The sequence below is a fragment of the Stegostoma tigrinum genome, chromosome 27 (genome assembly GCF_030684315.1).
Source record: "Stegostoma tigrinum isolate sSteTig4 chromosome 27, sSteTig4.hap1, whole genome shotgun sequence".
Lineage (NCBI taxonomy): Eukaryota > Metazoa > Chordata > Chondrichthyes > Orectolobiformes > Stegostomatidae > Stegostoma > Stegostoma tigrinum.
Window position 1 is genome coordinate 17,151,813 of NC_081380.1, and position 23,024 is coordinate 17,174,836.

At 40.7% G+C, this 23,024-nt stretch overlaps 1 protein-coding gene across 8 annotated transcripts in view; it reads right to left on the reverse strand.

The window, feature by feature from the left end:
- Positions 1 to 23,024, reverse strand: part of LOC125464533 (RIMS-binding protein 2) — a 218,364-nt gene that overhangs the window by 74,494 nt on the left and 120,846 nt on the right. For 7 of the 8 annotated variants that reach the window (XM_048557017.2, XM_048557016.2, XM_048557013.2 and 4 more), the window contains 5 exons: positions 11,919 to 12,041; positions 10,787 to 10,891; positions 8,695 to 8,745; positions 6,557 to 6,577; positions 3,467 to 3,668 (listed from right to left, as the gene is read on the reverse strand). In XM_048557017.2, coding sequence (XP_048412974.2) covers positions 3,467 to 3,668; positions 6,557 to 6,577; positions 8,695 to 8,745; positions 10,787 to 10,891; positions 11,919 to 12,041 — 502 coding nt within the window. The remainder of the gene's footprint in view (positions 1 to 3,466; positions 3,669 to 6,556; positions 6,578 to 8,694; positions 8,746 to 10,786; positions 10,892 to 11,918; positions 12,042 to 23,024) is intronic. The other variant, XM_048557015.2, reaches the window with a different exon arrangement.

Consider the following 23,024-nt stretch of genomic DNA (forward strand, 5'->3'; position numbering starts at 1 on the left):
ATTAAAATGGATATTCGGAGAAAATCATTACTCAAAGAGGAATCAATGTTTAGGATGTTTTTACAATATACTACATCCTGTGATATAGAACATAGAACATTACAGCACAATACAGGCCCTTCGGCCCTCGATGTTGTGCCAACCTGTCATACCGATCTCAAGCCCATCTAACCTACATTATTCCATGTACATCCATATGCTTGTCCAATGACGACTTAAATGTACCTAAAGTTGGCAAATCTACTACCATTGCAGGCAAAGTGTTCCATTCCCTCCTACTCTCTGAGTAAAGAAACTACCTCTGACATCTGTCCTATATCTTTCACCCCTCAATTTAAAGCTATGCCCCTGCGTGCTCGCCGTCACCATCCTAGGAAAAAGGCTCTCACTATCCACCCTATCTAACCCTCTGATTATTTTATATGTTTCAATTAAGTCACCTCTCAATCATCTTCTCTCAAGTGAAAACAGCCTCAAGTGCCTCAGCCTTTCCTCGTAAGACCTTCTCTCCATACCAGGCAACATCCTAGTAAATCTCCTCTGCACCCTTTCCAAAGCTTCCACATCCTTCTTATAATGCGGTGACCAGAACTGTACACAATACTCCAAGTGCGGCCGCACCAGCGTTTTGTACAGCTTCACCATAACCTCTTGGTTCTGGAACTCGATCCCTCTATTAATAAAAGCTAAAACACTGTATATGCCTTCTTAACAGCCCTGTCAACCTGGGTGGCAACTTTCAAGGATCTGTGTACATGGACACCGAGATCTCTCTGCTCATCTACACTGCTAAGAATCTTACCATTAGCCCTGTACTTTGCCTTCCGGTTACTCCTACCAAAGTGCATCACCTCACACTTGTCTGCATTAAACGCCATTTGCCACCTCTCAGCCCAGCTCTGCAGTTTATCTATGTCTCTCTGCAACCTACAGCATCCTTCATCACTATCCACAACTCCGACTTTAGTGTCGTCTGCAAATATACTAACCCATCGTTCTACGCCCTCATCCAGGTCATTTATAAAAATGACAAACAGCAGTGGACCCAACACCGACCCTTGCGGTACACCACTAGTAATTGGTCTCCAGGATGAACATTTCCCATCAACTACCACCCTCTGTCTTCTTTCAGCAAGCCAATTTCCGATCCAAACTGCTATATCTCCCACAATTCCATTCCTCTGCATTTTGTACAATAGCCTATTGTGGGGAACCTTATCGAACGCCTTGCTGAAATCCATATACACCACATCAACCGGATTACTCTCATCTACCTGTTTGTCACCTTCTCAAAGAACTCAATAAGGTTTGTGAGGCACGACCTTCCCTTCACAAAACTGTGCTGACTATCCCTAATCAATTTATTCTTTTCTAGATGATTATAAATCCTATCCCTTATAACCTTTTCCAACACTTTACCAACAACTGAATTAAGACTCACTGGTCTATAATTACCAGGGTTGTCTCTACGCCCCTTCTTGAACAGGGGAACCACACTTGCTATCCTCCAATCATCTGGCACTATTCCTGTAGACAATGACGAGTTAAAGATCAATGCCAAAGGCTCGGCAATCTCCTCCCTGGCTTCCCAGAGGATCCGAGGATAAATCCCATCCGGCCCTTGTATCTTCACCTTCTGAAGGATTTTTAATACCTCTTCCTTGTGAACCTCAATCCCACCTAGTCTAGTAGCCTGTATCTCAGTATTCTCCTCGACAACATTGTTGTTTTCTAGAGTGAATACTGTTGAAAAATATTCATTTAGCGCTACCCCTATCTCATCTGACTCCATACACAACTTACCACTACTATCCTTGATTGGGCCTAATCTTACTTTCGTCATTCTTTTATTCCTTAAATACCTGTAGAAAGCCTTAGGGTTTACCCTGATCCTATCCGCCAACAACTTCTCATGTCTCCTCCTGGCTCTTCTGAGCTCTCTCTTTAGGTCTTTCCTGGCTACCTTGTAGCCCTCAAGTGCCCTAACTGAGTCTTCACATCTCATCCTAACATAAGTCTTCTTCTTCCTCTTGACCAGAGATTCTACCTCCTTCGTAAACCACAGCTCCCACACTCTACAGCTTCCTCCCTGCCTGACAGGTACATATTTATCTAGGACACACAGGAGCTTTTCCTTGAATAAGCTCCACATTTCTAATGTGCCCATCCCCTGCAGTTTCCTTCCCCATTCTATGCTCCCTAAATCTTGCCTAATCTCATCCTAATTGCCTTTCCCCCAGCTATAACTCTTGCCCAGTGGTATACACCTATCCCTTTCCATCACTAAAGTAAACATAACAGAATTGTGATCGCTATCACCAAAGTGCTCACCGACTTCCAAATCTAACACCTGGCCGGGCTCATTATCCAGTACCAAATCTAATGTGGCTTCGCCCCTTGTTGGCCTATCTACATACTGTGTCAGGAAGCCCTCCTGCACACTCTGGACAAAAACTGACCCATCTATAGTACTCGAACTATAGTGTTCCCAGTCAATATTTGGAAAGTTGAAGTCCCCCATGACAACTACCCTGTCTCTCTCACTCCTATCGAGAATCATCTTTGTTATCCGTTCCTCTACATCTCTGGAACTATTCGGAGGCCTACAGAAAACTCCCACAGGGTGACCTCTCCTTTCCTGTTTCTGTTTCTGTTTCCTGTTTCTAACCTCAGCCCATACTACCTCAGTTGACGAGTCCCCAAACATCCTCTGATGAGAAGCTTATGTGCACAATAATGAATTTTTATGGGGACCTAATGTATCAATTGGATAAGGCTGAAGTTTTGAAGAAGTCATATTGGACTTGAACCTCTGTTTCTCTCTCCGCTGACTTACTCCAACACATTTTGTATTTGGTTATAATTGGGTTCGCTCCATCAAGAGATGCTGTGATAGGTAATTGAGCTAAAATAGAATGAATTTCTGGATGTTAAACAAATATTCTTCACCTCCAACATCTGTGTGTGTCAAATTTCAGAGCCCAGAGAAACAACAAGTAAAAAGAGGATTGACATTATGCAAAACATTGGTGGTGCTGAGGCAAGATGTGGAATCTCAAAATTTTCCTTTTGTTCTTTTGGAACTACACTTCCTTTGAACTGAACATATCAGTGCAATACTTACATTGTTTGTTTCTTTTTAAAACTCACAACCAGAACAAATGAGTGGTTTGTAAAAACTCTTGGGGGGTTACCAGGGAAACCACAATGGTCAGATCGCCTATATGCTGGGAAATACTAAAATATATCTTTCTTCGTCTTTTTGGTGTCATACATCAGTGAGAAATGTTGTGACATTCATTACTCCCCTCATCTCAACACTGCTTGCTGTTAATGTAACTACCATTGTCATTGGTTTGTGCCTGAGTCTGACTTGTAGCTCTGTTTTTCAAACAAATTTGAGAAACAGAATTTTTATGGTCCCAGCTGTGTGCGCTTTGGAATTGTTGGCTCTCTGTGATGTTACCTTTAGCCACTGATGATTCCAAACCATTTGGGAGCAGTGGCTGGCCACGGGACAGCAATCCAGGTGTATCTGTGCTCACAAGAGTATTAGTTAGCAAGTCGATATTTCCCGCTTGCAGTCGAAAGTGCTCCAATTCCTGGGAGAGAAGGCTGAACTGCATGCTCTGACTTCGACATTTCTCTTCCAGATCTCGTACCTTAGCCTGGTGGAAAAGATGAAAATCACTTATTTCATTGTGTGGTAGTTCTGAATGGCAACACAGGAATTGACAGTCTATTCTTGTGTTGCAAACTATAATTGGAAGCACAGGCGCTGTTTGTGTTCTTTAGCACTGCAGGTATGCAGTGTAATATTTTGGAGATGCACATAATAGTGTACTTGCAGTTCCGAAAGAATTAAATCTGGAATTGAATCCTGGTACAAGTTACAAACCTGTTGTTTTTACCTGATTATTTGTATTTTTGAAAAACAAATAAAGAGTTTGCATTTATAAGGGATATTTAATTACTGCAGGACATCTCAAAATACTTCATTGCTTCACTGTTCGAAATATAGTGACTAGCGTAGTGCGAGCAAACAAAATAAGTAATCTTCATACATCAATGAGATAAATGAACATTTATCTGTTTTCATGATGTTATTTGCAGAATAAGTATCATCCAGGACAACATCAAACTTGCCCTGCTCTTCTTATAAAAGAGGAAATCGAAGTTCTTGCGTCAATCTGGGAGGTTAGGTCTGTGGAATGTCCTAGAAAAAATTGACACTTTCCGCAGTGGAGCACAGTTGTGGATGTGTTAGATTGTGTGAAATCTCTGGTGAAGGGCAGGAAATCACCAAACATCGGTTCAAAAAGCAACGAGAAAAAGAATTTTTTGTTTGTTTTTGATGCCTGGTTCTCCCATGGCATGGAGATTTCAATTTGTTTCTGGTCTTTCAATTTATTTTAATCAGCAGCAAAACAAACATAACTTCTGTGTCCATAATGTAACCTTGTTCTACTTTCAAAACACCAGCTCTACTTCTTTTCCTAGCTTGTACCCAGAAATCCAACTGTGTTGCTCTATACCAATGATTCCTGTGATATGTTGCTGATGTGTGTGCACATTTTTCAATGCATAGTGCCTTTACAATTACCTGCATTATAATCTACACGGAAAAAAAATCTCTGTGGTACTTTCCAGGCTGCAATGCAGCAACATACATACATAGTTTAGTGTGAATAATGCTTCCAAATCATTGCCCTGTACATCATGTTTCTTGTGCGAGATTTAAGGAAAGTTGGCAAATTTCACAGGGTTCCATATTCCAATTTGATATTTCCTAGCATTAAACAGATGCCGACTCCTTGCTGTTCTCACACTGTGAGTTACATCTTCCATTCCTAGCCAGGATTGTTAATGAGGAAATTATTACAACATACATGTTGGAAATCTGAAATAAAACAGGAAATGATACAAATGCAACTTCAGAAAGAGAAATGACAATTTCATATTATGCATGTATATTCCCCATTCTGATCAAAAAATTATAACCTATAATGTAGACAGTAACAAAAATGTGCCACCTTTCCAAAATGTCTGCACTGATCGGAAAGACAAGATCTCCAAATTCACCAAGTACAGTGAATGCAAAAAACATTGTCAATTTCACATTATGTTAATGTTGCAATAAAGCAGATTCTTCTAACCGACGTATCACTCTTAACACTAATGCAAACTCCATGTCAGTAATACACACTCTGATCCGTGTTTTACTGAACCATTCTGAGTATACACAGGCACAAAAGCCTGGACAGGCGAAATGAGAAATTTAATCGAAAACCAAACAAGGCAAATATATTTTTTCAATGAATCGTTCAACATTAGGTTGTCTTGTTCAGACTGGTTGAATTGGCACTGCACTATTTACTGTTCATACAGTCAATACGACACAGAATAATCCATTCATTACAGAAACTGAAAGCATCAATCTCTATAAGGTATAATGCAAATTTAAGTTCTTCATTTTTATGAGGTATTATACTATAGATTCCATACTTTCAACTGGTAGTGTTGAATACAAAGTTTCGTGTAGTATTATAGCACCAGTGCTCGTTATGAACAGAGTACCCACTGGAGTAAAATATCACAGAATGACCTCCTCAGTGCCTCGTCTTCTCTCATGTATCATTCAAAAGTGACTCTCATTTAATTAACTGAGCAAGTGGTGCGGTTATATAGATGGCTATTTTACATACAAGCCACCACAGAGAGGAATGAGAGGAATAGCTAATCTGGTTTTGGAAGTGTTTGTAAAGAAAAGAAGACTGGACAAGGCATTGAAAGAATTCCCTCTTGCTTTGGAAAATGCTATGGCATCTTTTACATGCATTTGAATCATAACAGGCTGAGGAGACATTGATGTGATATCTCTTCTGAAAAACAATACCAACGACATTGCAGTATTTCTTCAATGCTGTACCACCTAGCATCAAGCCTTCTTTATGCACTCAAATGCTATATTGATGTTCGAACTGACAATCTCTCGAATCTTGTGATCTCCTAAAAGTATCAATCAGCTACAGACACTGTAGTAAAAAAAGCCAATCACCGTTGTCACAAATTGCTGAGACACTCAAAGACTTGTTTCTCAATACATAGTGGATCAGCCCTACTTTCAAGATATCTGTCAATGGCACCAGTTACCACAAACATCAGAAAGCAAATTAATCCAAGAAAGCAACTTTGTTTGTTGGCTTCTATAGGCATTCAGTGGATTTTTGTACTGAGATAACTATTACTTAACATATAACTGGGAAAGGGAAATAATTTCCATTCAACAAAAAGAATAAGCTATAGATCTGTTCCATAAAAAACTAAAATGAAAATTGCACAGAACATATTAAACATTGATAAACCAAACAAATCAAAATGATATAATGTTCCTTATTTTGTGTATGCAATGATTAAAACTTGAAAAAACACATTCAAATAAGTAAGATGTTCCCATATATTGCAGGAATTTATTATGCAGAAAACTGCACAGCATGTTCACCAAACATGAAAGAATGTCTACACGCTAAAGAGGGAGAAGTGGGATGTTGTGTACCTGCATGCAGTCCAAGGTATTCTATCAGTTGGAGAAACAGAAAATGGAACACAATTTAATAGAAGCATGCTTCAAACCATGTGAGAATCTCAATCCAATAAACAGCACACATCATTCAATACAGAATATACCAGCTCCCGCTGTAAAACTAGGTATGTCAACTCCTATAATGTAACAGAGATCAATGATCAGTATTAAATAGCATGATAAAATCTTTGTTCAGTCAGAGTTATGGTTCTAATGCGCTCTTAAAAGGAAGCTAGATGCTGCAGAATTTCAATAACTTAGCATCCTGCCAATCCCTTAGGTGTTCAGAGATCATTAGCAGTTCACTGTCACTTCAGTCTGCTTTTACATACTTGCTCTTGCTCACAGTTCATAAGCAATACATGGGCTCTAAACAAATGCAAATAAACTAAGAAAAGTTGAGCAGGATATCTCCTTTCACATGGATCAGGGATATTCTGTGTCCAGAGAAGACCCCATACTCCCAAAGACCGTTCTTCCTCTCTGAGACTCCATCCTTTGCCTCAAAAACACAATTCCTTTGCCCCCTCATTGCTCGGAGTCAGCAAGACTCCCCCCATCTAAAATCCCCAGACGAAACTCCCCACACAACCTGGGACAAGTGACAAGCTCCTCAAATATATGGGATAGTTCTGAAAAACCCAGGGTTTTCCAGGAACCCAGAGCATTTTATTTGGAAGCATGTGTGGCGTCTACAGATACAGAATGTGATTTGGAAGCTGTGTCTAGTGTCTATAGATATACAGAGTGGTGTCTGGAAGCTGTGTGTGACAGATATAGAGTATAATCTTTGCAAGTTGTGTGGTACCTGTAGATGCAGAGTGTGATTTTTGGAAGCTGACTATGATGTCTGGAAGCTGTGTGTGGTAGATACAGAGTATGATGTTTGGAAGCTGCATGTGGTATCTATAGATACAGAGTGTGTCTGGGCTCTGACACCTGTTTTGTGAGATGAACAGGAGGCAAATTAAAGAGGGATTTGCCCAAGTGCAGCAAGTATCTGTAATCTGACATAATTGGTCTGAACTGTAAATCCAGATTTCTGATCTACCAATATACAATCCAGTGCCACTGGATACAGACTTTGAAATGGCTCCCTTTTTCAACAGCAGTTAGCAACTGAGAAGTGACTTATTGTATAAAATATTGGTTGGGCCTCAAATGGAGTACCTGCATCCAGTTTGGCATCATACTTTGGGGAGGTTGGAAAGCTTTTAGAGGAGGTGCAGAAAAGGTTCACAAGAAAGGTTTCAGAAATAAGGAATTTCAGTTCCATTGAAAAGATGCAGAATTTGGGGCTGCATTCATTTTATAGACGTATTCCCAAACTTCTAAGTTAGTGTAGGAAATGGAAAACTGTTACAACTGGCGGAAGAATTGAGATCCAGAGGAAACAGATTTGAGGTAGTTGGTAAAAGCAGCAATGGCTACACAAGGATCTGAAATACACTGCCTGAAAGCGTGATGGAGACAAGTTCATTTTAAGCTTAGTATAAGCAATTCGATCATTATCTGCTAAGCAAGGAAGTGGTGCTAAGTGAATTGCTCCTTTAGAAGTGCTTCACAGGCAAAGTAAGCTGCCTTCTGTGCTGCAATCATTCGATAATTTGCTCATAACATTTGGGACCTCAAACATAGAATCAATTAAACTTAGACCAAAGTTACTTGAGACTGCAAGCAATATCCCAGCTGGGGGCTATACCAAAATTTGATACCAGATTCAAGGTGTCTCCTATTAGCAGTGCCTGGTCAATATATGTGGCTGCTGTGTTATTCGCTCTTCAAACACTTCTAGATCATTTGTGCCGAGTTCATGACAGGGTCACCACTCTCTCGAAGTCAGCAGAATGAAAAAATCATCAAAGAGATGCAATCTGGAGAATACCCAAACTCTTTCAATTTAATTTGGTTTTCCAATGCTGATTTCAATACTAGCTATTTTCTAATCAGCCTTTTCATATATGTTATTACACACCTTTGGAGCAGTGTGGACTTCAACTCTGGCCTCCTGGCATAGACACAGGGGCTGTTTTAATGGTGGGTTGATGGGGCAGTACAAAACATATCTGTTAACATTAACAACCAAGGATAATGTGTAGTTGTTCTCTTACCTCCAGTAACTGGACCACACCTTCATGTTCCTTCTTGGCTTCAAACTGAGCCTTCATTTAAAATACAAAACAGATAAATTTAGCTTCTGCACATTAGCTGCTGCTTACACCAGGAAATGTTAAAAGGAAATGGAACAGAAAAAAAAACTTAAATAAAGGAGTTGAGGGGTACAGTTAGAGTCTATCACAGCATTTGCTAATGTAGGATCTGTCAAATGTTTTTTTAAAAAAGATCATGAGCTGAGATAAAAATAATTACACACAAATTTTTTCTTTGTATTAAGAATCGGCAGAACAGTGAAATTAGGCCACACAGCTCATGTGGGGACAGTTATTTAGAACTCATTGTCAAGTGGGCTGTATTTATGTTTGAATGTGTCATGATCATATTGTTCTTAATGCTGCAATCCTTTAATGCAGTGGAAAGGTAACCAAGGCCGCATGTACTTGACACATATGCCATTATCAGAGTGACATTAGCAATTATGAATATACAGTACTGAAAACATGAAATGTCTCTCAACGAGATGCTAGGTAAACACGTTAAAGTACATAAACAACCCAACATTTTAGCTCAAGGAGCTTTATCACAGATGAACACAAGAAATTGGAGAAGAATAAACACTAGGATGTGTTGAGCTCCCTCTGCCATTCAAAACAACCAATATGTTCTTGGGCTTCAACTTCATTTTCTTACTCATTCTCTATATCCTTTGATTCCCTAATTGGCTAAAATTCTGTTTACCCCAGCCAAAATATATCCAAAGATGAAGCACACAACCCTCTGGGAGTAGAGAATTCTAAAGACTCTCAAACAGTTAAATGAAGTAATTTCTCCTCATGTCAGTCCCAAATGTTTGGCCCCTTATCCTAAGACAAGTGGAAACAATTTTTGAGTGTCTACCCTATTGAGTCCCTTCAAAATCTTGTTGCCTGACACACTTGGAGACTCCACCTCACTATTCAATGAGTGTACTGTGACTAGGGAAACAGGAAACTCATGCATCCTCAAAAAGGGGACTGTCCGCTCATTCTGTACTTTTCCGTCAATCTACTACAATGAAGTGGTTAGGGCTGCTTTGGACTCAAACACTAAGAGGACCAAGTGATTTGTGTTCAGTGTAACCACTGAGGTAACTGCAGGGGTGCAACTGCCCAGTCTTGTCTAACAGCATGTCAGAATAATTGACCAGCCTAGCTTCATCACTAACTCAGATTTTATTAAAATGTCAGACCGATCCCTGGCTCTTGGTACATTTTAAATTCAGATTTCAATTTTCTGAAATTGACATCCTGCCAGAAACATTCAATGAATCATTAGTCTTCTAAACATTGCTGTCATTAAGAGCTTTGGAAGAGATCTTCATTTTCTTTTAAATGCTGGTTTCCATTTCCTTTGTATGAGGCGTGCCACTGTTGCCAGATTACTCAAGTGTAACACTATGCGTTTCAATACTAGGGCGCCACACTGAGCTACCGAGCAGCTAATACACAACATTTAGGTAAATGATAGAGCAGTTTTAGAATCCGAGCTCATACTTCAGCAACGTGCATGACAGAAATTGACATCCAACACAACTGGAGTTGAGTTATTTTATTTTTTAAAAATGTAAACTGCAGCAGAATTAATCCAACTTCATTTTCTTGTGAAAATTCTAGCTTTAAAAGTGTAGCCTGAAAAAATGAAGTTCCAGATCTATTTGTAACCAGCTTATTGAAGAGGTGCTCTTAAATTCTAAATATACTTTTACATGATCAGCAGGATGCTCAATGAGTCACTAAAATAGGCCAGAAAGGTGTGTGTATCATCCTTGAACTGTGGACAGGATACAAAATGGCTCTGGTTGCTTAGGTTCCTCTCCCTGACTTCAACTTAATGATATCCATGTGACCACTAGCAGAGGATCGTGGTAGTGTCAGGTGCACTATTCCCATACTCAAACGGTCTGTTTATATTTATAGTCAATGTTTACATAAATGTAACAGTCACAGGGAATCTGCCAGAAGTCAGTTTCAATGGATTGCAAGAACCCAGTAAGATATCCGTGATTACAGCCAAGAGAAAAAGGAAAACAAATCAGAATCTTACTACCTGTTGTAGTCGTTCCACCTCATACTGCTTGGCCTGAAGAATTGTCAGCGCTTCTTCATGTTCCAACTCCAGCTGGTGCCTGCGCTCTGCCACCTCTCGCATGTGCTACACAGGGAAACATTAATTACACCCCATCCCACATCACAGGAGCTATTCCTCACAGTGCCAGATACAACATTTTGAAATTATACAGATCAGAAGCAAGGTACAACTCTGCATAAGACATTGGGTTCTCTGTCAATGGTACAGCTGTCAAAATCCCCTGTACTCGGACAGCCTATTAAAAACCTTAGTTTCTCTGCATTAAAATGATACACTTAAAAACATACTTTTCTCTCATGAAGCCATATCAGAAATATATTGCCTTCTATAAACAAGCTGCTAGAAACACAGACTCATGCCAAGGCCTTTGGAAATACCATCATCCACCTCTTGCTCAGTAAAGGTCCCACTTCCAGCCTAGTTTTGGAGACCACTATCTGACACAGTTATAAATTTCCAAGCTATTCATGGATCCATCCCAACCCAGTTCTATAATATTCCCTCATAATTCAGCAATTTTCTCACTTTCCTAGTCTGGTTCATAATCACACCCACCTTGCAATACCTCGCAACTTCTTCACTATATTTTCTACAACAATCACTACTGGTGCTCTTTTGGGAAATGCTGTTCTTACTTACATCTCAGAATCATGAGTACAGCCTGGGATCACTTGTTTGTACTTCTCTTTCCTTTCTGCCAGCATAGAAGGAATCATTCACATAACAGCGTAACAGTCACTAAATCTCATCACTTATGAAACATAAACAATGTGCTATGAGCTACCTAAGTTCCACAGTCTCCCACCCGTGCGTGTATTTATTATAGAAAAAAATTCTTTGAGTTACCAGAGCTCAATGATAGCTCACTCATATTTATTTTTGCTTATGGAGTTATCAGTAATCTTACCTTCGGGAATAACAAAGTGTGGAGCTGGTGGAACACAGCAGGCCAAGCAGCATCAGAGCAGCAGGAAAGTTGACCATCCTGAAGAAACATCAACTATCCTGCACCTCTGATGCTGCTGATCCTGCTGTGTTCTGCCAGCTCCACACTTTGTTATCTCTGATTCCAGCATCTGCCATCTCTCACCTTCAGGACCTGCTCTAGGTTCTCCAGTTTGGCTTGGAGTCGCTGATTCTCCTTCAGAGATGAATCTCGTTCTGCGGTCACCACTGAGAGTGTCGCTCTCAGGTCATTGTTGTGTATTTTAATCTGTATTAATCATAGATACTTCAGCATGACAACAAAGGTTAAAAAAAACAGCCACCAATTCACCCAACTCATTACTGTAGAAAGAGACACTCAATTTGTTGTGATGAACACTGTATTATATAAATTATTATATAGAAACATAGAGTAATACAGCATGGAAACAGGCCCTTCAGCCCAAACTGGTCCATACTGATCAAGGTGCCCACTCAGCTAGCTCCATTTGCCCGCATTTAGGCCGTATCCCTCTAAACCCTTCCCATCCATGTACCTATCCAAACATTTGTTAATAAGTTGCTATTGTGCCTGCCTCAACCATTTTCTCCGGCGGCCCATTCCACATGGCGTGGCACTGTGGCTCAGTGGTTAGCACTGCTGCCTCACAGCGCTGGGGACCTGGGGTCAATTCCACCTTCAGGTGACTGTGTGGAGTTTGCACATGTCTGTGTGAATTTCCTCCACGTACTCCAGTTTCCTTCCATAGTCCACAGATGTGCAGGCTAAGTGGATTGGCCATGTTAAACTGCCCATGGTGTCCGGGGTATGCAGATTAGGTGGGTGGGGAATGGGTCTGGGTGGAATGCTCTGTGTGTCAGTGTGAACTTGTCAGGCTGAAGGGTCTGTTTCCACACTGTAGGAATTCTATGATCCATATACACACCACTCTCTGCGTGAAGAAGTTACCCCTCAGGTCCTTCCAAAATCTTTCCCCTTTCACCTTAAAGCTAAGTCCAAGTTTTCTATTTCTCATCCCTGGGAAAAACACAATATACATTTATCCTATCTATGCCCCTTACGATTTTATACACCTCAATAAGGTCAACTTTCATTTTGGGATGCAGATTTTCAAATAGAGACAAATGGATGTGGGTCAATTCTGTAGTTTTTTTTTGAGGGATCAGAAAGCCGATTTGCAAGAGTGACCAAGACAGCATTCAACTACAGTAAAGTAGCTGGGAGAAACATCACCATCAGTGATATTAATGGATGAAATATTTATACTGGTCAGCTTATGAAATGCAGGGTAAACATTTATGCAGAAAATGTGAGGCTATGCACTTTGGCAGGAAGAAGAGGAGTCAAACATTGTTTAAATGAAGAAAGACTTCAGAAAGCTGTCACGCAGAAGAAATTGAGATGCCCTGCACATGAATCACAATAAGATAACAAGGTAAATGAACTGTTGACCTTTCTTTCAAAGGGAATAGAGTTAAAAACAGGGAAGTCTTGCTAAAACTATTCAAGATGTTATTCCAACAATACCTGGAATGTTGTGAACAGTTTTGAACACCTTAATGGAAGGAGAAAAACATTGGAGCTGGAGGCTAGGTCAGAGGAGGTTCATCGGTGTGATCCTGGGCACAGAGGAATTATTATATGAGGACAGGTTGTATAGTTTGGGCCTGTACTCAATTAAGTTTAGAAGAACATGCAGCAACCTTGTTAATGCAAATAAGATCCTTGGGGATAGAAGCAGAGAGGTTGTTACTCCTTGTGAGATAGTTTAGGACTGGGGGAATAATCTCAGAGTAAGGGATCACCCAGTTAGGGCAAACATGAGGAGGAATTTTTTCACTCAGAGGATAATGAAATTCTTTACCACCCAGAGCTGTAAAGGCTGGACCATTAAATCTATTCAAGGCTAAAACTGATATGTTTTAATCAGAAGGGAATCAGGGTTATGAGGAAAAGGCAGGAAAGCGGAGTTGAGAATCATCAAATAAACCATGATTCCATGTACGGCATAACAGTTTCGATGGGTCAAATATCCTAGTTCTATTCTAACACCCTATGGTTTTATAGTCTAATCAGTCGAGTTTTGACTGCAGAACAAAGTTTTAGCTCAGAAAACTTTGGATTCAATTCAGAAGAGAACAGTTTCCCTCCCTCCAAGAGAATCATGTCAATTCAGGAAAACTAATCGCCTGAGCAGAACGGGTTTCTAGTCTGAGAAGCTTCCAAGCCAGGAGATTGGTAAGAAATATTCATGTCAGAACTGAGAATATTTAGGCCAATATAATTATGAAAGGTTCATGCTAGGGAATTGGAATGGAACTGTAAAGCTGTCCTGTTCAAGGGAAAGAAATTGGAAAGTATCAATTAAGTAATGATTGAGTCTCTCTAACAGATGGTGTTAGGAAACAGGTTGGAACTTGTTTTGATGCTTGTGAAAAAAGTTTTCTAAATGCTTTCTATAGACAGCTTGGATTGTTTATTTCTCCTTTTGTGTAATAAACTTTTGTTCATTCACAAAAGAACATCAGTAGCTTCATGCGGATACTTTTTAGGAACTAACCCATCATGTTAACCAACTGTAAAGTTTAAATGTACAATTGATCAAGGCAGGTTTCATTCTGGGATGTAACCCAGTCTTAGCAACAGCTGGGATAGTTATATTATAAACTCAGACTAATTCTCTGCTGGCTTTGTTAATGATGCAGATAGCTTCTGATCATGGCAAAGAATTGAGACCTAGACTTGTTCAGAGACAAATAATGTGACAGATTTTTATATCAATATTCAAGTAGCAAAAGGCAGTGGCTTTCAATGGGTTAACTGATGATAGTACAAGAAGTGATGTCAAGTCATCTGACATTAGCAAGGGGAAAGTCTTGCTCTGGGAGGGTCAGACAAGGATCTCTTTGTCCTCTGTATTTCACACATATCTATTAAAAAAGATTTGATCATGTTTAGCACCAAATGTTAATAGATGCGTTGCTAGAATGTGACATTATCTAGGGCCTACATTTGGACCGAATATAAAGCAAGTGGCTATAACAGGGACTGTCTCACATGTTTCAAGTGAAAATATGAGTATGACAAGGCTGTATCCTGTTGCTAAAATTATTTAAGCTGCGCACAGAACAATTATTCAGAGAATTAAATATACTTCCAGGGTAAACATTCAAGGCAAGATCATAGCAAACATGTCAGTGATATACTGACCAGTGTCAGAAAATGCTCTTCAAACTATCACAAGTTAAGTAAAATCTGTAAATTTAGGTTATGAATTGAATATGAATAACAAAAGATAAAATTAACAGCAGTTAGAAGGAAAATATTAGAGCAATCTAGAGTGAAGACAGAAGTGGATGGTGTCACAAAGGAACAAAGTGGCTAAGGTTGTCTGTTTGGGACAGATGAGAACACAAGCTTGCAGACAAGCTGAAGAACTTCGAAAAACAATAGAGATAGCCGAAGTAATTATGTGAAGATGAAGAATGTGATAACAAGAAAATTCAAGCTTGTAATAAGGCATACTGTATGCCTCAAAAACCTGGGGAACAAGCACATAAAATAGATGCCTTTGAAATATGCATGTTACTAAAAATTGCGTATGATGAAGAAATGCTTGAAATTGAAAGAGTAAAATTAAAAAGTGATGTCCAGAAAAAAAGAAGTCAGTATTTCGGCCATTAGGTCAGAGCTGAAAAGCTACTGAGATCTTGACAAGCAGTTAGTGGAGGATAGCAAAAAGAGGCATCGGCTTAGGTGCAATTGTATGACAGATGCCTTTGAGTGGCTGTGGATGAGCTTCAGCGGTGAAATAGGAAATTAAGTAGGCGCTGCACAAGTAAGTCATAATGTAACCCACCAATAGTCATTCGGGGAATCGAAAATGAACCACTCGCTAAGCAGAGATAATGGGAGGTGCAGTTTTTTATTGCGAACAGAGCAAAAGCCTTCTGCAAAGCAGTCCCCAATCCTTCACTTGGTTTTTGAAATGTAGAGGAAGCCACAATGGGTACAGTGGATACAGTATACCACATTGTTTGCTCAATCTTGTTTGTTCGCTAAGCAGACCTTATACAGTTGAATGAAGCTGTGGGAAGTGATGTCTAGCCCATTACATCTGTGGATGAAAGGCTGGCAAGGATTTCAAGGAATGCAATCTTTACCAAGCTGGATGCCAACAGCAGGCTCTGACAGCTATACTTAGGTGATGGGCTCAAGCTTTCCATGGCATTCAGTACACTGTTTGTGACTAAATGCTTCAGTCAGCTACTATTTAGGATCACTTCTATGCTAGAGATCTTCCAATGGGCTGTTAATATCATATTGGAGGGGAGAGTCATCTGCCACAGGAAGACATGTTTACCCACAACAGGAAAATAACGGCTGGGTGCAAGCAGGAGTGCAGAACCCATAAAGATGCCAGAGATCATACCTAACCATAAATATGACTTCTCTAAACTTATAATCACCTTTTTGGGACATATTGTCCTGCCACAGATGACAAAAAAAAACATCTGGGGCTTCCTCTGCTTCACAATATTATGCAGCTTCATCAATTTGTGGGATAGTCCATCAATTCAGGAAGCTCCTCCCTAACCTGACACAGGTAAACCAGCAATTACAGCAATAACAAAATATGCTGCCTGGTCTTGGGATGAGTACCCGTAGAGGGTATTTGAACAAATCCAGCAGATGCTTACCTCAACATAAAGACCAGATCATCACAACCCAGACTTCCCCACCACCATCACAGCAGAAAGGGGTTGTACTGTTCCAGACCCCTCAGACATAATCATTATACATTCACAGCACTGACTGAGACATGGTAACAGAGAACTGTCACCAAGAAGATCCCAGTGCTTAAGTGGGTCTGTGGGAAATTTTCAGAGTATACTTTGGGACTCAAATTCATCATCCAGGCAGACGATAACCTCTTTATCACCTTGTCAATCCCAAGTAATTAGCAGTAATGTCTCAAAGGGGCAATTTTTTCACTGAAGTAACAACTTTTTCAAGGAGAGGGTGATGCATGAATGGAATAAGCTGCCACAGGAAGTGCTGGAGGCTGGTACAAATGCAACATCACAAGGCATCAGAATGGGTACATGAATAGGAAGGGTTTAGAGGGATATGGGCCAAATGGTGGCAAATACGACTAGATTTATATAGGATAACTGATGAGCATGGATGAGTTGGGCTGAAGGACGTGTTTCCATGCTGTACATCTCTATGACTCTATACATACCAAGTGTTGGTGCAATTAGAGTTTGTCCAAGACAAACATCAAACCACTGCAAATGTACTGTCTCACATTCCTGGGGAGATAAACAAGCCATGGGACATCTTCAGACAGAATGTGGCATCCCCACACTTCACGGACTATCAAATCAGCAACACAAAGACTGGAGGCAATTTGAGCAGCACAGAAAGCAGATAGGAGGAGTAATTATTGACTTGCTTGCCGAGCTGGCTTGTTCTTGTTCAGACATTTCATCACCATACTAGGTTACATCTTCAGTGAGACCTCCAATGAAGTGATGTTGTTCTACTCCGCTTGGAATTTATATTGTCCAGTCTGTTATTGAAGATAGAACATAGAACAGTACAGCACAGTACAGGCCCTTCAGCCCACGATGTTGTGCCGAACTTTTACCCTAAACCTAAGGTCTATATAACCTCCACCGCTACCTTATACTGTCAGCCATATGCCTATCTAATAGCTGTTTAAATGCCCCTAATGAGGTCGAATCCAATACCCTCTCTGGCAATGCATTCCATACCACAACCATGCTCTGAGTAAAGAACCTATCTCTGACATCTCCCTGATATCTACTTTGCTTCACTTTAAGACTATGTCCCCTCGTAAAAGCTACCTCCACCCTAGGAAAAAGTCTCTGGCTGTCTACTCTATCTATACCTCTGATCATTTTGTACACCTCTATCAAGTCACCTCTCATCCTTCATCGTTCCAAAGAGAAAAGCCCTAGCTCTCTCAACCTTTCCTGGTAAGACCTTTCCTCCATTCCAGGCAACATCCTGGTAAATCTCCTCTGCACCTTTTCCAATGCTTCCACATCTTTCCTGGAATGAGGTGACCAGAACTGGACAAAATACTCCAGATGTAGCTGAACCAGGCTTTTGTATAGCTAGAGCATAACTTCACGGCTCTTGAACTCAATCCCTCTATTAATGAAAGCTAACACACCATACGCCTTCTTAACAACTCTAACCACCTGGTAAGCAGCTCTCAGGGAACTGTGAACATGAACCCCAAGATCCCTTTGCTCCTCCACACTGCTTAGAATCTCTCTGCTAACCCTGTATTCTGCTTTCAAGTTTGTCATTCCAAAATGAATCATCTTACATTTTTCAGGGTTAAATTCCATCTGCCACTTCTCAGCCCAGCTCTGCATTCTATCAATGCCCCTTTGTAAACCAGAGCAGCACTCCGCACTGTCCACAACATGGCCCACCTTTGTATCAAATGCAAATTTGCTAATCCACCCTTCCAAACCTTCATCCAAATCATTTACAAAAATCACAAATAAAAGAGGACCCAGAACAGATCCTTGTGGTGCGCTACTCGTAACTGAGCACCATGGTGAATATTTTACCACCCTTTGTCTTCTAAGGGTCAGCCAATTCTGAATCCAATCTGCCACATTTCCCCCCATCCCATGCCTCCTTACCTTCTGCATGAGCCTCGCATGGGGAACCTTATCAAACACCTTACTCAAATCCATGTATACCACATCCACTGCTCCACCTTCACCCGTGTGTTTGGTCACCTCTTCAAAGAATTCAATAAGGTTTGTGAGGCATGATCTACACCTCACAAGTCTATGCTGACTATCATGAATCAAATTGTGCCTTTCCAAGTGATCATAAATCCTGTCTCTCACAGCCCTATCCAATAATGTGCCCACCACTGACATAAGACTAACTGGCCTGTAATTTCCAGAGTTATCCCTGCTCCCTTTTTTGAACAAGGGAATGGCATTTGCCTCTTTCCAATCTTCTGGCACTATACCGGTGGACAGTGAGGACAAAAATATCATCGCTAAAGGCCCTGCAATCTCGTTCCTCGCTTCCCACAGAATCCTTGGATAAATCCCATCAGGCCTGGGGGACTTAACTATCTTCAACGTCCTCAGGATTCCTAGCACATCATCTTTACTCACATCAACCTCCTCTAGCTGACCAGCCAGTTTCACAATGCTCTCCTCTACAACTAGGTCCCTTTCAGTTGTGAATACTGAAGAAAAGTATTCATTAAGAATCTCTCCTATCGCTTTAGGCTCTGTGCACAAATTCCCTTCACAATCCATGATCGGCCCTACCCTTTCTCTGGTCATTCTCTTGTTCTGAACTTACATGTAAAAAGCCTTGGAATTTTCCCTGATCCTGTCCACCAAGGTTTTCTCATGCCCCCTTATAGCTCGCTTAAGCTCCTTCCTAAATTACTGTATCCCTCTCGAACCTTTTCCGTTCCTCTTTTCCTAAACCTTACATAAGCCTCCTTCTTCCACTTAACCAGTCATTCAACCTCTCTCGAGAACCATGGCTCCCTCACTCGACCGCATCTTCTCTGCCTGCACGGGACAAACATATCGAGCACATGCAGTATGCATTCCTTAAACAATCTCCACATTTCTGTGGTGCTCTTCCCTTACAGCATCTATTCCTATTTTATGTTACCCAGTTCTAGCCTAACTGAATTGTAATTACCCTTCCCCCAATTGTAAGCATTACCCTGCTGTATGTACCTATCCTTATCTACGACTATCCTGAAAGAAACAAAGTTATGATCACTACTGCCAAAATGCTCTCCTACCAACAGGGCTAACACTTGGCTCAGTTCATTGCCAGGCACCAAATCCAAAGTGGCCTCTCCTCGCGTTGGTCTATCTACATACTGTGTCAGGAATCCTTCTTGAATGCACTGGACAAAATCTGTTCCATCTAAACTATTACAACTAAAATGATTTCTGCCAATATTTGGAAAGTTGAAGTCACCCATAACTGCAACCCTGTGGCTTCTGCACCTTTCCAGTATCTGCCTCCCAATCCACTCCTTTACTTCTCTGCAACTATTAGGGGAGTCTGTAAAAAAAACCCAACAAAGTGACTGCTCCTTTCTTGTTCCTGACCCCAACCCAAACTGAATCTGTACACATATCATTCTCAAACTGCCTTTCAGTAGCTGCTATACTCACCCAAACTAGCAAGGCCACTCCCCCATCTCTTTTTCTACCCTCCCTATTTCTTTTAAGGCATCTAAATCCTGGAACTTCCAAAAACCATTCCTCTCTTTGAGTTACCCAAGTTTCTGCAATGGCTACAACATCCTAGTTCCAAGTACCGACCCATGCTCTAAGTTCATCTGCTTTATAACTGATACTTCTAGCATTGAATTATACAAACATCAAACAATCTCAGTGTCCGCAATTACGCTCCATTGACCGCATCTCTTTATAAACTACCTCACTCTCTGTTGTGTCTGTCAGAAGGCTGAATACCTCATCCTCTGAATTTTAAATCCAGTTCCCGACCCCCTCTCATGCTAGTTTAAACCATCTCGGTACAGCTCTAGCAAACCTCCCTCCTAGGATATTTGTGCCCTTCCGGTTCAGGTGCAATCCGTGATGATGAGTAGTGTCATTTCCAGTTCTGTTCTGTTTGGGTCTATATTTGGGGTCCAATTCTATATGTTTGTTGATTACATTATGAGTTGAGAACTATGTCTCTAGGAATTCCCGTGTATGTCAATGTTTGGTTCGGGCTACTACGGTTACTTTGTCCCAGTTAGACTGATGGCCCTCATTGTCCGAGTGTACTGATATTAAGGAGAGTTTGTCGTGTCATTTTGCTGCTAGCTGACGTTCATGTATTCTGATGGCTAGTTTCCTTCCTGTTGTCCAAAGTAATGTTTGTGAGGAGCCACCACTCACTGCAACACGCCAGAACTATGCAGGAAAGAGGAAGAGCATCTATACAAAGTCTTTGCTATGAACGGATATCCCCGCAACTTCATCTGCAGGTGCCTAATAAACAGACAACAACAAGAGGACATAGTATGCCCTAACACAATAGCCACACTGCTCTACATCAAGAACATATCAGAACTGATGAGACTCCTAAGACTGCTAGGAATCATGGCAGCACACAAGCCCACAGCCACACAATGCAAACACTCACGAGGATTAAAGACCCCATATCCACGACATGCAGAACCAACATAGTTTACAAAATATCATGCAACGACTGCAACAAACATTACATCGGACGGACAGGAAGGAAACTAGCCATCAGGATACATGAATATCAGCTAGCAGCAAAACGATATGACAAACTTTCCTTAATATTGGTACACTCAGACAATGCAAGTCATCAGTCTAACTGGGACAAGGTAACCATAGCAGCCCAAGCCAACCTAGACACGCACGGGAATTCCAAGAGGCATGGTTCTCCACCCATAATGCAATCAACAAACATATATAATTGGACCCCATATACAAATCCATACAGATCAAAGCTGGAAATGACAGTACTCACCATTATAGACTGGATAGTACAAGTTTCAAGTGGAGTAGAACATCACTTCATCAGAGGCCTCACTGATTAAGTTACCTGAACAAAAACCAGGTAGCTTGGCGAGCATGTCAACAATCTCACCCACAAACCAAGCTAAAAATTGTTGCTAAAACTTTAGATAGGAGTGGCACACAAGTACAAGAATATTGCCTGAACAACTGTCCTGGCGTGTGCTTCTGATGACTTGACTCTAAAACAGTAAACACACCTCAATGTTATGGATGATTTGCTGGGATATGATAAAAAGAGTAGTCATAGCTAGAGGTCTCAGATTCAATATTTGCCAATACTAGCACCAAGTAAACCTGTCAGAGTCAGAGCTCAAAATTCAGCTTGATAGCCAGGAGTCTCCAAGGTTGCCGAGGAAATTATTTCCTCCTGCTTTATCTGTTCCATCTGTAGACTAAACCGCAAAGAGCATTTGATGGCTTCCTCATTTCAATTAAGACTCTTGGAGTGTTTTGGGATGGATCTTTTTTGTCTTGAGAGATAATATGTTTTTCATCATAGTTGATGATTACTTGTGATGGATTAAAATCATTTTAGTACATGCTACATTACTATACACACCTTGGCCATTGACATGGCATCGCTCAAGGGAATTTATGCCACATATAGTAAGCCAGACTTAGTATTTCAGGTAATGGTCTCTTCATAGAGCTGTGTATTCTGTCTGAGGGTGTTCACGGAGATGATGGTTGACCTCAGTGGTCATGAGGTAACAGAGAACGGTCACTCAGAGTTTGATTTCCAATGATTATATTGGAGCCAGCACTGATATATATTAACACTGAGCTTGTGGACTCAGAAGTGTTGCTTATGAATAATTAAAGCCTGGAAAACAGCATTCCAGTGCCATCTGTAAGGATAAGAGATAATGGCAGAAAGAAAGGGCTAAAATAATGATCATAAGCTTGCATTTGCAAAACAGAATATTACGGCACATACACTCAGTCAGAAACATGAGAATGCATGGAAAGTACTTTAATTGAGAAAGTGGGAAGAAGCATGGTACATTGGGTATAGAGAACACGGTATAGAATGGAGACTAGCCATCTGAATACATGAATATCAGCTAGCAACAAAACGATATGACAAACTCTCCTTAATATTGGTATACTCAGACAATGAAAGTCATCAGTGTAACTGGGACAAGGTAACCATAGCAGCCCAAGCCAACCTAGACACGCACTGGAATTCCAAAAGGCATGGTTCTCCATGGTTTAAGTGCGAAACAAATGTGTTGCTTTGCCCTGGATGCAATCAAACTTCTTGAGGGTATATTTGCCTGCAGTTATCTGCACATATCCTGAGGGATGAGCAGAAAAGAATTACAGTATACAGTATAGAATGTGGTGAGAGAAGAACAAGACAGAATGGGGTTAGAAATGGGCAGTATGGAACCAACTGAAGGCAAGAACAGGACAGAATAGGGTGAAGGGAAGGACAAGGCAGTATAAATTAACCTTATAAGGTAAGAAGTGCAAGATTACTTTAAAGCAAGTTTTAGATTTGCCTTTTCGTAAACATATTGAGGGTTAAATGCAAGAAAGAGGTTGAAAGAGAAAGAGAAGCCAAATCCTCCCTAGACAATATGATTGAAGGAATAACAGGGGATAGCATATTGCTGGTTGTGTGAAACATTCATGATTATAG